Source organism: Thamnophis sirtalis, unplaced genomic scaffold (assembly GCF_051295495.1).
Source record: "Thamnophis sirtalis isolate CommonGarterSnake01/CBP01778 unplaced genomic scaffold, rThaSir2_p1.2 scaffold_1, whole genome shotgun sequence".
Lineage (NCBI taxonomy): Eukaryota > Metazoa > Chordata > Lepidosauria > Squamata > Natricidae > Thamnophis > Thamnophis sirtalis.
Genome location: NW_028261381.1, coordinates 63,440,920 through 63,455,229, shown reverse-complemented (window position 1 = coordinate 63,455,229; position 14,310 = coordinate 63,440,920). Strand labels below are relative to the sequence as shown.

General features: G+C 39.8%; 1 protein-coding gene across 8 annotated transcripts in view; it reads left to right on the top strand.

The window, feature by feature from the left end:
* SPTB (spectrin beta, erythrocytic) overlaps positions 1-14,310 on the top strand; it is a 138,647-nt gene that overhangs the window by 67,556 nt on the left and 56,781 nt on the right. For all 8 annotated transcript variants that reach the window (XM_087713638.1, XM_087713623.1, XM_087713619.1 and 5 more), the window contains 6 exons: positions 861-973; positions 2,045-2,232; positions 5,150-5,267; positions 9,949-10,107; positions 11,432-11,734; positions 13,852-14,002. In XM_087713638.1, coding sequence (XP_087569764.1) covers positions 861-973; positions 2,045-2,232; positions 5,150-5,267; positions 9,949-10,107; positions 11,432-11,734; positions 13,852-14,002 — 1,032 coding nt within the window. The remainder of the gene's footprint in view (positions 1-860; positions 974-2,044; positions 2,233-5,149; positions 5,268-9,948; positions 10,108-11,431; positions 11,735-13,851; positions 14,003-14,310) is intronic.

The window sequence follows — 14,310 nt, the reverse complement described above, 5'->3', positions numbered from 1 at the left end:
TGATTATAATCCTGCCTCCAATATTGAAAGAACTTTTTGGATCATGTGGCCAAGAGGATGCTGCAATGGTCCTAAGTGTGAAAAATGGTCATAAGTCACTTATTTTGGTGTTGTAACTTTGAATGGTTGCTAAATGAACGATTATAAGTTGAGGACTACCTATAATATAGCACTAGTACTTAGATTGATATACACCGCTTCACAAAACTTTACATCCCTCTCTAAGTGGTTTACAGAGTCAGCATATTGCTCCCAACAATCTGGGTCTTCATTTTATCGACTTTGGTAGGATGGAAGGCTGAGTCAACCTTAAGCTGGTGAGAATCAAACTGTTGGCAATCCATAGTCTGGAGAAGTAGCCTGCAGTATTGCCTTCTAACCACTGCGTCACCACAGCTCTTAGCATAATCTAGTCAACATGTAATGCTTGTATTACGCAAATTTCACCTACCAAGTCTGTTTAATAAGTTCATGTCAGGGTATTCAATACCATGTTCAACACCATGTTTCTATTTTAACTGTTTTTTTTTTTTAAAAAAAACATTGCCATAGATTCATTATAGTTAATAATGTAATGATTTGCACTTTTTTGTTTGCTTATCAGGAACTGGTCTCTATAGTATTCTCCAATAAATAAATAATGTTGATGCTAGCAAACAAGATTTTATTAGCCTAGCTGTACTCCCATGCCTTCTGCTGTTTTTTGTACTTGAAATCAGCAAGGTGATCCCATGGTGAGCACTGTTGATTATGTAGCTCTCTCCAAAATGGGAAGCATAGTTCAGACTGAACTCTTTATCTGCTGTCAGGTTCTGTTTTCAAACAAATAATTTTCTCTTGGAAATCTATTTGCTACTCAGATGTTTTTACGGAGAACCCAGATGAGAAATCCATTATCACTTATGTGGTTGCTTTCTATCACTACTTTTCGAAAATGAAGGTCCTTGCTGTAGAAGGGAAAAGAGTTGGAAAGGTAAGAACACGGTCATATAACTCTTGAGCAACATAATTTTTAATATTTTAGAATTGTTTCATGACCTTCATTCAATCATCTAAACAAAGGTAGATTATAAGAAAACAATAAGGCTGGAAATTTATGGCTCTTTTGTAGCCTATGTCTATTTTCATGATGCACTTCCAGAACTGCATTATTATTTTTTTTAAAAACAAACCTGTATAATATTTTTAGAAGCCTGGTCAATAGTATTGCTGTGGTTATTATTGGTATAGCCCTTATTTGGAAAATTAGCTGCCTTCTTCTACCATTTTCAATCTCTACCAGGTTACATTATAGTGCTATGGACTTATTTGTTTGTTTGTTTATTTGTATCCATCTTTATTTTTACAAATAACTCAGGACTTCATTGGTTCAATCTCTAGAAGCTAGGTTACATTGTAGTGCTACGACTGTATGTATGTATGTATGTATGTATGTATGTATGTATGTATGTAGTATGTAGTATGTATGTATGTATGTATGTATGTATGTATGTATATATCTCAACTTTATTACTTTTACAACTAACTCAAGACTTCATTGGTTCCTATTCAGCAATATCTAGCAGGAGGCTGAAGCAATTGCATCTGCACAGGGTTAGAAGGTAGACGACCCATAATTTGGGGAATTATAGGAAATATCTCGATTGAACTACAGAAATACCACATAAGGAAAGTCTGCCTTATGGAATGTGTGCATATGTTTGTATATAAATTAATATAAAAATGTATGAACTGGAGAATGGAATATGGGCATGATCATTCTTGTTCAACCACTCAACATTTGATGCGATGCTGCCAGTATGAAAGCTGCCAAAGATTTCCTTTTAGAGCCTTACAGCCGGTGGTTCTTATTCTGGCTTGACAACCTTGCATGCCCTGCAGAATTTCTAATGTGATGAAGTCAGACTTGTTGACACTGTGGAAAATTTCCATCTGCAGGATCTGGAAGTTCATAAAGGTCTTACTTAACATATTTTCAGTAGCAGAAGCAGGTGCCAAGTGAGCTGCAGTATGAGTTGTTTGGTTTTTTCTTTCCTCCCCTCAGGTAATGGACCATGCAATAGAGACTGAGAAGATGATTGAAAAATACAGTGGATTGGCTTCAGACCTGCTGATGTGGATAGAACAGACCATTACCAATCTCAACAGCCGCAAGTTTGCTAATTCTCTGGCAGGCGTGCAGCAGCAGCTCCAGTACTTCAGTACATATCGCACAGTAGAAAAACCACCCAAGTAAGCATCTTCACCTGGAAGAAAGTGGATTTTCTTTTTCTGAGAGACAGGGAAAAATACGTACATTATACCTATCTTCATTGTGACTCATTTGGCTGTGATCTGAGGCTTTTAGAAGTGTTGAATATCAGCACATCACATTGATGATAATGTAATGAATAAGAGTGAGGAGATGGCTTGAAGGAGAAAAGGATATCTTGCAGGCCTGCAGTTTTTTTCTCTTTTTTCAAATTAATGAATTTGGAGAATGTTGATATTAAATCAGATGCAATAAATCATCTGATTTAATATTTCAAGATAATAAATGGAAAAAGTCTGATCCATTCCCTCCAAAGATGTTAAGTAACAATTTGTGAACCAAATGAGACCAAATGTTAGTTTCTTCCAGAAAGTAAAATGTGTAGAAAGATATAGTTTTAGAAATAGAAACTTTACAATGTAGATACATTACACAGAGTAAAGTCTAATACATACTTACTGTATTTTTTGGGGTGAAAGATGCATCTTTTTTCCTCAAAAAAGAGGCTGAAAATCTGGGTGCGTCTTATACACCAAATACAGCATTTTTTGCCTCCCATACCCCCGCCCCCTTCACCAAAATGGCCATGCATACCCTTATGAAGGCTTTCAGAGAACTCCTGGGGGCTGGGGAGGGCAGAAATAAGCAAAAAATGGGCATTGCCAGTCCCCAGCAGCACTCTTTAAGTCTCCATAAGGCTATGCATGCAATGTTTTGACAAAAAACGGACCCGTTTTTGCGAAAAAGAGCTGTTTTTTTGCTCTTCTCCCCCCCCCAGGAGCACTCTGCAAGCCCCCCTCCCGCAAAGCTATTCATGCCTTTTTTTTTTTTTAAACAAACCGGGCCTGTTTTCACGAAAAACGAGCCGTTTTTGGGAGGTTTAAAGAGTGCAGAAACTTTTTTTTTCTTTTTGGAAAGCTCTTTAACTGATTGATGAGAATTACACTGATCAAGTGCTGTGCCAGCAGAAATAAAGTCTTAGGTGCTGCAGATTTTCAGCGATTTCCTTCTCCAGCACATGGATAAATACACCTGGAAACATCTACCTACCTACCTTCTCTCTCTCTCTCTCCCTACCTACCTACTGTATTTCTCTCTCCCTCCCTCCCTCCCTCTATCTACCTACCTACTCTCTCTCCCCCTATCTATCCACTGTATTTCTCTCTCTCTCTCTCTATTTCTCTCTCTCTATCCCTCCACCTACCAACCTACTTACTCCCTCTCTCTCCCTACCTATTTACTGTATTTCTCTCTCTCTCTCTCTCTTTCTTTCTATTTCTCTCCCTCTATTCCTCTACCTACCTACCTACCTACCTACCTACCTACCTACCTACCTACCTACCTACACACTTTCTTTCTCCCTACCTACCTACTGTATTTCTCTCTCTCTCTATTTCTCTCTCTCTATCCCTTTATCTACCTACCTACCTACCTACTCTCTCTCTCTCCCTACCTATCTATTGTATTTCTCTCTCTTTCTCTCCCTTTCTTTCCCTCTATCTACCTGCCTACTTTTTTTTTTTAATTTGCCTCTTCAAAACCTTGGTGCGTTTTATACTCCGAAAAATATGGTACATAATAATAAACTCTATTGAATAATTTAAGAGATAATTCTTAGTAAATATTAGTGGAATTGTCCCAAATATCCCTGTATTTGTATTACCCACCTGGATTAGTAGTAGTGAGAAATTCTCAAATGTTCAAGTGGAAGATCTTAGGCACACTAATACTTAAGTACCGGTTACTGCTCCAGCCTCCCATTTGGTGTCTCAGATCAATTGTTGCTGTGATGGTGGATCTACTTTCACAAACAGGTTCTGTTAGTACTGCTTTTGGCAGTAACAGTGGCAATACTCTAATCTCTGCATTTCTTTACACTGAATGTCTACCATCTAATGTTTCCCCACATAACTGTATCCCCACAAGGGAGGAAGTAGTCCTTGACATGATCACAGTTGGGACCAGAATATCTGTTGCTAAGTTAGATAATTGTTAAGTGAATTGTGCTTGATTTTACAACTTTTTTATCATGGTTGTTAAGTGAATCACTGCAATTGTTAAATGAATCATGAGATTATTAAGCAAAACCCACTTCCCCCATTGACTGCTTGTTGGAAGCCAGCTAGAAAAATCACAAATGGTGATCACATAACCCTGGAATGTTGCAATCATCATGCTGATTGCCAATCATCTGAATTTTGATCATGTGACTGTGAGGTTGCTACAACAGTCTTGCGTGCAAGCATCTGTTGTAAGTTTATTTTTTCAATGCCATTTTAACTTTGAATGGTTGTTAAATAAATGGTTGTAAGTTGAGGTCTACCTATATTTCTAACATAGCTGTTTGAAAAGTAGGTTCCCAAAAATGCTATTTGGGTTGCTAAAAGCAAAGGAAAGCAAATGTATTTTTCCTTTTGTGAAAGTAAGAAATTGCTGTGAAAAGAAGAAATTGTGACAAATGCAGATTATTCTGAATACTTAATAATGCTGTTTTTCTGAGATTCCTCCTTCTGCAAAATTATGAAACGTACAGTTAGAAACTTTCTGTGCTGCAGATTAACTATTTCAGTATGGAACAAGAAGTGTGATCTAATTACTGCTTATTCCCTTTCCTACTAAAGAACTGATCAGAAATTCTGTCTGAGTTTCTGTAGGTTTGGATTTCAGCCAATGCCTCTGAAGGGATTGGATTTCAGAATTTTAAAGCTATTATACCATTATATAAGTTGCAATTAGCCCACTGAAAGGATATTTCATGTACAGCATTACTTTTTAATTATTTTGTTGAGAACATGATTCAAAAAAATGTACTTCAGTGACATGGTTGCATGCCTTACATCATTCTTCTTTGAGATTTTCTAAACTCTAAAGATATCTTCTTATATTTGTCTGTTCTAGATTTCAAGAGAAGGGGAATTTAGAAGTTCTGCTTTTTACCATCCAGTCCAGAATGCGAGCAAACAATCAGAAAGTGTATACGCCTCATGAAGGAAAACTTGTGTCTGACATCAACAGGGTAACTAAAATACAGCCTTTTAATACATCCTTAATCAATTTCTCTCTCTCTCTTTCTTCATTTTTAGTTTGATGGTTGGAAAAGTGGGAAAACCATTTGTTTACATGTAAAAAAAATGCAGGTTCAGTCTTGAGTTTTATGTAGCAGGCCAAGAAAATTTCTGAAAGGAGTACAAATACTACACTCTTAATCATGTTCTAATTTCATTCTGTATTATCATATGTCATTGTCGAAAAAATGTAAATGGAAGATTGGGAAAGATATTGTGCAGTTATATAGCTAACATGGAAAAATAGACTTACACTTACCGTATTTTTCGGAGTATAAGATACACCTTTTTTCCTCCAAAAAAGAGGCTGAAAATCTGGGTGCATCTTATACACCGAATACACCATTTTTTGCCTCCTGAAGCCCCGCCCCTTCACCAAAATGGCCGTGCATACCCTTATGAAGGCTTTCAGAGAACTCCTGGGGGCTGGGGAGGGCAGAAATAAGCAAAAAATGGGCCGTTTTTTGCCCCCTCCCAGCCCCCAGCAGCACTCTATAAGCCTCCATAAGGCTATGCATGCAATTTTTTGACAAAAAATGGACCCATTTTTGCAAAAAAACAGGCAGTTTTTTGCTTGTTTTTAACACCCCACCCCTCCAGGAGCACTCTGCAAGCCCCCCCCCCCAAGCTATTCATGCCTTTAATTTGGAAAAAAAACGGGCCCGTTTTTGCAAAAAATGGGCTGCTTTTCAGAGGTTTGCAGAGTGCAGAAACTTTTTTTCCCCTTTTGGAAAGCTCTTTAACTGAATTACATTGATCAAGTGCTGTTCCAGCAGAAACAAAGTCTTAAGGTTTGTCAGCGATTTCCTTCTCCAGCACATGGATAAATATACCTGGAAACATCTACCTACTTGCACACTCTCTCTCTCCCTACTTACTTATTGTATTTCTCTCTCTCTCTCTCTCTATCCATCTATCTATCTATCTATCTATCTATCTATCTATCTATCTATCTATCTACCTACCTACCTACCTACCTACCTACCTACCTACCTATCTACTCTCTCTCTCTCCCTACCTATCTACTGTATTTCACTCTCTCTCTCTATCCCTCTATCCAGAGGTGGGTTCCTACTGGTTCGCACCGGTTCGTAGAAACAGTTGGTCAAATCTACTGAACCGGTGAGAGGAGGTTCACTGGTGGACCCAGAAGTAAGTTCCGGAACACCTGCCATGGCCCTGTCACTCGCTCACTCGCCCCTGCCCATCTGGAAGCTGCTCCATTGCTCGCTCCTCCCACCCGTCCGCACTATCCTAGCCCTCCCCACCGGTCACTGATTGGCTACCTCACCAATCTCCGGCACGGTGGTGGGGACAGTGGCAGGAGTTTCTCGCAAGGCCTTTGCAAGGTCCTCGGACTTGCCTAAGATGCCTGGCCACCAGAAAGCACAGGCGTGGGGATGGGGACGATGACAGGAGCTTACGCAGCGCAGCCGGCATCTTTGACAAGTTTGGGGACCTTGCAAGGCCTCAGCGTTTTTTGCATCGGGGCGTGCTGCAAGAGAGAGGGAGTAAAGACTTTTACCGGATTGTTGGTGGTGGAGGTGCGGGCCCGTGCTCACTAAAGCAAGTCTGGGGAAGTCCTTTGCGCCAGCCAGAAAAGGTCTTCACTCCCACCTCTTGCAGCATGCCCCGATGCGAAAAATGGCAATATCGGCACACTTGGGGCTGCTGCTGCGATGTCCAGGGAGGCTAAACCAAGAACCTTGGCGCTCTTCTCCGCGTTCTCCTCGGCTCCTCGCGATGGCAATAGACGTCCAGAAGCAGCGGGGGCTGGAAACCCAAGCCCCCATTAGCCCCAAAAGCCGATTATGGACATCTATTGCAGTCGTGAGGAGCCGAGGAGAGCGCAGATAAGAGCACGAAGGTTAGGGTTACTGGGCAACGTGTGTGTATGTGGGGGAGGCTGGAGCAGTTCCGCTCTGAATGGAGGGAGAGGAAAAAAGTTGGTATTCTCCCTGCTGCAGCCTTTAAATGGCAGAGAGAAGCTGAACTCCGCCACCCCAATTCACAGAGGAACTGCCCCTTTATGTCTCCCCAATCCCCTCCCTCCCGGGGGTCAAAGTGCCTGAAAGGGACAGGCAGGCTGCCACAGCTCCACTGAGAAGATATTTCTGAGAAGAGAAACTTCTCCGGTCCGGCTACACCCGAGCTGGTGGAGAACCCGCAACCGTCGCCCCGTCGCCAGGGAAACAGCCAGTGCAGGTGAGCTGCATGGTTGCTCCGATCGCACAGGCGCTCCACCAGCTCAGGTGCAGCTGGACCCGAGAAGTTTCTCTTCTCAGAAATGTCTTCTGAGTAAAGCTGTGGCAGCCTGCCTGTCCCTTTCAAGTGCTTCGACTGCCAGGAGGGAGAGGGCCAGCGGGAGCATAAAGGGAGCCGCAGCTCCTCTGTAAATGGCGGGAGAGGAAAAAAGTTGGGATTCTCCCTGCTGCAACCTTTAAATGGCAGAGAGAAGCCGAACTCCACCCCCCTTCACAGAGGAGTTGCTGCTCCCTTTATGTGGATGTGTGATATTTTGAAAGGACTGGGAAATCTCCCATGCAGTCTCTGAACAAGAAAAATGTATTTGCATGTTAATGGGGGAAACAGGTGGGCTAATTATAATCTTAAACTATATTTGGCTTACTATACAGATAATTTAGTGCAAAGCTGTGCACAACAGTATTAGATATCTGTGGTTTTATCTTCCTTAGTTGGTTTTGGGGAGAGCTATGGAAAGCTAAAACAAATGCTGTGTAACAAGCGTGAAACATTCCTTTTGATTCATTGGAGAATTAAAACCAAACCTTATTTCAAAGGAGAGAAGTTTCATATCATGCAACTTTCATTAAAACTGTTTCACATGCCCTTAAATCTTCGTGGGGGGGGGAGAGACAATAGTGAACATTTAGGAAGTAGGGTAGTAGTGGGAAATATCTTACAATAATACTTTGATACAACTATTATAAATTGTTCAGCAATAATTTAACTAAAAGAATTGTGCATACTATATATAAATTGTTACTTCTTAGCAGGAAGTCCAATATTTTTTTCTTTGGATTTTCCCATTTGGCTGAGTTTTTCAGTACTCCAACATACTATTCTTTTTTATTGGGGATATATTTATGAATTTGTTTTTTTAAGCAACAGGCCAGAACCTGTTCATATTAATAAGTAGGAAATCTGTTGGACATCAAACTTATTTTAAAAGTATCATTATGTAGAACTCATTTTAGTAGTCTGGATTATGAAAGAATTGCAGGAAAATATTAGATAAAACAGAAATAAGCTAAAGTAGGGGTGGTGGTGGTGAATCAACTTCTTGTTTTTTGCCCATGTTTTGTTACAAACTACTCTAACTGTTGCCTGTTTTTTTAGCAATAATGATTACATTGAATATGATATTAATATATAAAGCATGTGATATGGTTCCAGGATCAGAGCTAGGCTATATTTGAATGGCCTGAAGGTGTGTTAACATTCAAGGAAGCTAAAGCTGCAATATAGGAAAGGCAGTTCTGGGCCCTCTAAGTACTTGGAAAATAGACCACCTGTGAACTATTTGTAAAACTACCCTGATTGCCATATAGAAGAAAGTATGAAATGGGCTTGTATAAATCATTTGGTGGGATTTCAAAGCATTGGAAAGTTGTGGGAGTACTTTGGAACATCTGCTTCATTGACCAGATCTGGAGGAGTGCTCAGAACCCTGTAAAATAACTTGCCTAGCTTTAGTACAAATGCTAGGACTGCATGGTACTTTGGATTCTGTTCCAAATAAAGTACTGAAGAGAAAACAAGACTGTAAATATAGTACCCCACCCACAACTCTTTAAAGTAGACATTTCATGAATCCATGAAAAAGGTGCCGCTGCTTTAAAAAGTACCAGGTAGATGCTGTGGGCTTTACATTCCTATATATTCAAAAACAGTGCATAGCCCTAACAAACATTATTATTTAATGAATTTAAGTTGTTGCCACTGCTTTGAAGTTAAATTCAGGTGTATGGATGCCTCTTTCTTTTCTGTGTAATTTATACCTCTATCTTGACTGGGAATGTTGACATCATCTTGGCCACTCCCATACAGTCACATGGCTGGCAAGCCACTCCCACCCAGTCACATGGCCAGCAAGCCACTCCTACCCAGTCACATGGCCGGCAAGCCACTCCCACAAAGCAGGCCACAGCCACAGAGTAGGTTCCAAAAATGTTTGAAACCCACCACTGCCTCTATTCCTCTACCTACCTACCTACCTACCTACCTACCTACCTACCTACCTACCTATACACTCTCTCTCCCTACCTACCTACTGTATCTATCTATCTATCTATCTATCTATCTATCTATCTATCTATCTATCTATCTATCTATCTATCTATCTATCTATCTCTATTTCTCTCTCTCTATCCCTTTATCTACCTACCTACCTACTTACCTACTCTATCTACCTACTTACCTACCTACTGTATTTCTCTTTCTTTCTCCCCCTCTCTATCCCTCTATCTACCTACCTACTTTTTAAAAATTTGTCTCTTCAAAACCTTGGTGCGTCTTATACTCCAGTGCATTTTATACTCCGAAAAATATGGTATCTAATAGTTACAGAAATTTCTGTAGTTTATTTAGAGTGTATTCTTATTTGCACAGGCCTGGGAGAAGTTGGAAAAGGCAGAGCATGAACGGGAACTAGCACTGAGAAATGAGCTTATAAGGCAGGAGAAGCTGGAGCAGCTTGCCCGACGCTTTGATCGCAAGGCTGCCATGCGAGAGACCTGGCTTAGTGAAAATCAACGCCTTGTGGCACAGGTAATAAAGAACTGTCTGGGACTTTGCAAGGTGTGTAATTGTGCTTTCTAAGAAAACCTAATGTACATAAAGCATTTAATCCGAACCCAGAAAGTACATTTGTAAATAATTATTTTAAGATTATTATTTTTTAATAGAAACACAAAACATGAATGAAGCTTGTCCTCTTGGGGAATACTACTTCTTACATTCAGAACAGGTTGTGGCCTGAAGCATGTGGGAATTTTATGTACGTGTGAGCAAACATCTCCCACTGAATAATATGAACATGAATCAAGTATATACATTCACCGGAATATCCCAAGTAGCCAATATCTAATATATAAAGTAAAATTATTTTTCACAAGCTTTGAGTTTTTGCAAGATGTTTTCTGAATGAGGGGGAGAGTTTGGTGAATCCAGAAATCCAGAAATAGGTGCAAAACTTAAAATTTTAGACAGTTATGCATGATAAGTTTTCTAGTCCCATTTTAGGCATGAAAAACCAACTGAGTGACATTGGTCCAGTCACATACTCTCTCAGCCCAGCCCACCTTACAAGGTTCTTGTGGGAAAAATAGGAGGAAGGATAATTTGGTTTGTTTGCTGCCTTGAGTTATTTATAAACAACAATAAAGGTGGGATAAAAATCAAACAAATAATAAAATGTAACTCGATTTGATCAAATTACACCAGCAGTATATTCATGACTGTGAGTTTCTCGTGAGATGTATTTACGATGGATTCTTCGAAATATCATGAATCCTTTGTTCTTTGAAAATGACTCGCTTTCCTGTTTTGTACTATTGTATAAAAATAGTACAGTCCTACTTTGAATGTGCTATTTGTATACAGTATTGCCATTTTTTTGTGATCATGTGTTATCCTGAAAATTGAATGAATTACCAAATGTTTCATAAATTATAATGAACAGAATTTTATTGGATAAAAGTATTGACCTGCATATGATGCAATTTTGTGGTTCAGTACTTCTCCATACAGGAGCAGGAACATCACTTGTCCAAGGAGTTTAAAGGTCAGATTTTGGAGTTGTTTGCTTCAATGCAGTTTACAAAGTGTAGTGGTGCCCTGCTTCTTTTTTGCATTGCAGTACCGCTTCAATCCTACATTTGGAGTCAAGGTGGCTCTGCAATGCAGCATCTTTTGCCCACCCTTTCAGCCTACTATCATGGGTAATTAAAAACAAACAGGTCATTAAAAACCCCGTATTTGTCCCAAAACTGTGCTGTATTATTTTATGGATGCATCCCATTTTGTGATGCTCAGTGTGAGAGATAACAGGCAGCGAAGATATTGTTGACAAAACTATCTTTACTTGGGACAGGATAACTTTGGAAATGACTTGCCAGCTGTGGAGGCAGCAAAGAAGAAGCATGAAGCCATTGAGACGGACACAGCTGCCTATAAAGAACGGGTACAGACCATAGAGGAGGTGGCCAAGGAACTGGAGGTAGAGAATTACCATGACATCAAACGCATCAATGCTCGCAAGGACAGTATCCTGCGACTCTGGGAGTACCTCTTGGAACTGCTGCAAGCACGGCGCCAGAGACTGGAGATGAATCTGACACTGCAGCAGCTGTTTCAGGACATGCTGCATAGCATCGACTGGATAGAGGAAATGAAAGTAAGGAGGGGCCTAGATAAGACTTGGTGGATTGCTGGAGATAAATTGGAAAATGTGGATAAAGGCCCAAATTCTGTATTATAACACTGGTTTAAGTTATTGAATCTTGCCAGGCTCCTTAAAGTCTGATAGAAAACATATAATGAAAAACAACACCTCAGACTGATAAATGACCAACTTCATTAGCATTGATTATACTAGCCAGTTCTCTAAAAATATTTTACATTTTACAAGCTGTTTAGAAAGCTACTTTGAAATGCCTTTTGGTTAAGGCATCTTATCAAACTGGCACCCGCCAGCTGTTCTGAATTTACTGTACTTTACATTGTTCAGAAGCACCATCAGGTAGAGCATATTTTAATAATTTGACAGGATGTTGCAGTAGAGCAGAGTTGGGAGGGAATTTGGAGGTCTTTTAGTCCAACCCCTTGCTCAGTCAGGAAGCCCATTTCAGACAAATGGTTATCCTATCTCCTCTTAGAAACCTCCAGTGTTGGAGCACCTACAACTTCTGGACGCAAGTCATTCTCCTGATTAATTGTTCTAACTGTCAGGAAATTAGTTCTAGGTTGGTTCTCTTCTTGATTAGTTTCCATCCATTGCTCCCTTCATGTGCTGTGGAGAACAGTTGACTCCCTCTTCTTTGTGGTAGCCCCTTAAATATTGGAACACTATTATCATGTCACCACTAGTTCTTTTTTTTTCATTAAACTGGATATATCGAATTCCTATAACTGTTCTTCATATGTTTTAGCCTCCAGTCCCCAAATCATTGTTGTTGCTCTTCTCTGCACTTTTTCTAGAGTCTGAAAATCTCTTCTATATCGTGGCAACCAAAACTGGATGCAATATTCGAAGTGTGATCTTATCAAGGCATTATAAAGTGATATTAACACTTCATGTGATCTTGATTCTATCCCTCTGTTCTATCCCAACTGTGTTGGGGTTTTGTTTTGTTTTTTGGCAGCTGCAGCACACTGCTAGCTCATATTTAAGTGATTGTCCACTAAGATTTCAGGATTTGAGCCAGGTACTACCTATAATATACCTGTGCATTTGGTTTTTCTTGCCTAAATGTAGAACCTTACTTTTCTCTACATTGAATTTCATTTTGTTAAATAGTGTTCAAATCTGTCAGGATCCTTCTATATCTTAAGAGTGTTGGCTATTCCTGCCAGCTTGATGTTGTTTACAAATTTGGTGAGTTCCCCTTCTATCCTCTCATCAAAATCATTGATGAAGATATTGAAGAGTGCTGGGCTCAAGATAGAGCCTTGGGGTACTACACTGCATACTTCCCTCTTTGTAGATGCAGTTGCATTAAGGATTACACATTGAGAGTGGTTGATCAGCCAGTTATGAATCCATCAGGTGATGAAGCTATCTGACCCACATTTTTCTATCTTATAAAGTAATAGTTCGTGGTCTTCTGAATCAAATGCCTTACTGAAATCCAAGTATATTATATCCATAGCATTTTGCTGGCCCACTAATTTTGTCACTTTATCAAAGAATGCAATAAGATTTGTCTGGAATCTTCTCAGGTATTCATGTCAGGCTGATAAGTCTGTAGTTTCCGGGATCCATTTTTTTCTTCCTTTTTTGAAGATGGGAACTACATACTCCCTTTTCCAATCATCTGGTAGTTCCCCAGTGCTGCAGGTTGTTTGAGAGATATGGTTCAGTGATTCTGAGATCATGTCTGCCAATTGCTTCAGAACCGTGGGGTGCAATCCCATGGGAGTACACTTTGGGAGTACGTGAGAGTACCATTTCCGTTGTTTCAAAAGAGTACGCCTCAGTTTCTCTGTTCAAATTTGTCTTCCCAAGTGTCTTCTCCAACAGGATTCAGAATGCCAGGTTACAAGTCCCATAGGAAGAGACAGCTGTGTGCCCATAAAAATAAATTTATCTTTCCCTGAATTGTTTTTCTTAAACATGGATTGTTTCTGCTTCTTTTCTCAGGTTCATACTAAACTGCTATTCCTTTAAAAAAAGGGTGTGTGTGTGTGTGTGTGTGTGTGTGTGTGTGTGTGTGTGTGTGTGTGTGAAGGATTCACTCCATACTTAGTTGTTTAAAAGAAAGGGAAATGCAGTTCCTTTTTACATTTTTTCAGGTAAAACTTTTATCTCCTGAAACTGGGAAGCATCTGTTGGAAGCAGAAGACTTGCTTCAGAAGCATAAGTTGATGGAGGCTGACATGGCTATTCAGGCGGAGAAGATTCATGCTGTCAATGCAGCTGCCCTTAAATTTGCCAATGGAGATGGTAAGTGTTTGCCAGATTGCTAAAAATGAGCATATCATTGATGTTTGCATCTATATAAAAAGAGAAAGGATGAAGAGGGACATCCTATATTTAGCCTCTGGAAAGCTTCTTTTCTTATTGGTTGTTTGGAATGAATGCTTGTATACACTTTGTCAATATTTTTATTGATTGAATGAATTACATTCAACTAGAATCTCTCTTGATTGTAAACTTGAGAATCGTAGGTGATGGACGTGTGCTTTAGAATTATAGCTAGGTGTTTATGGATTTTTGGTTCCTTGAATGGTGAACACAAGGACTGAATGATG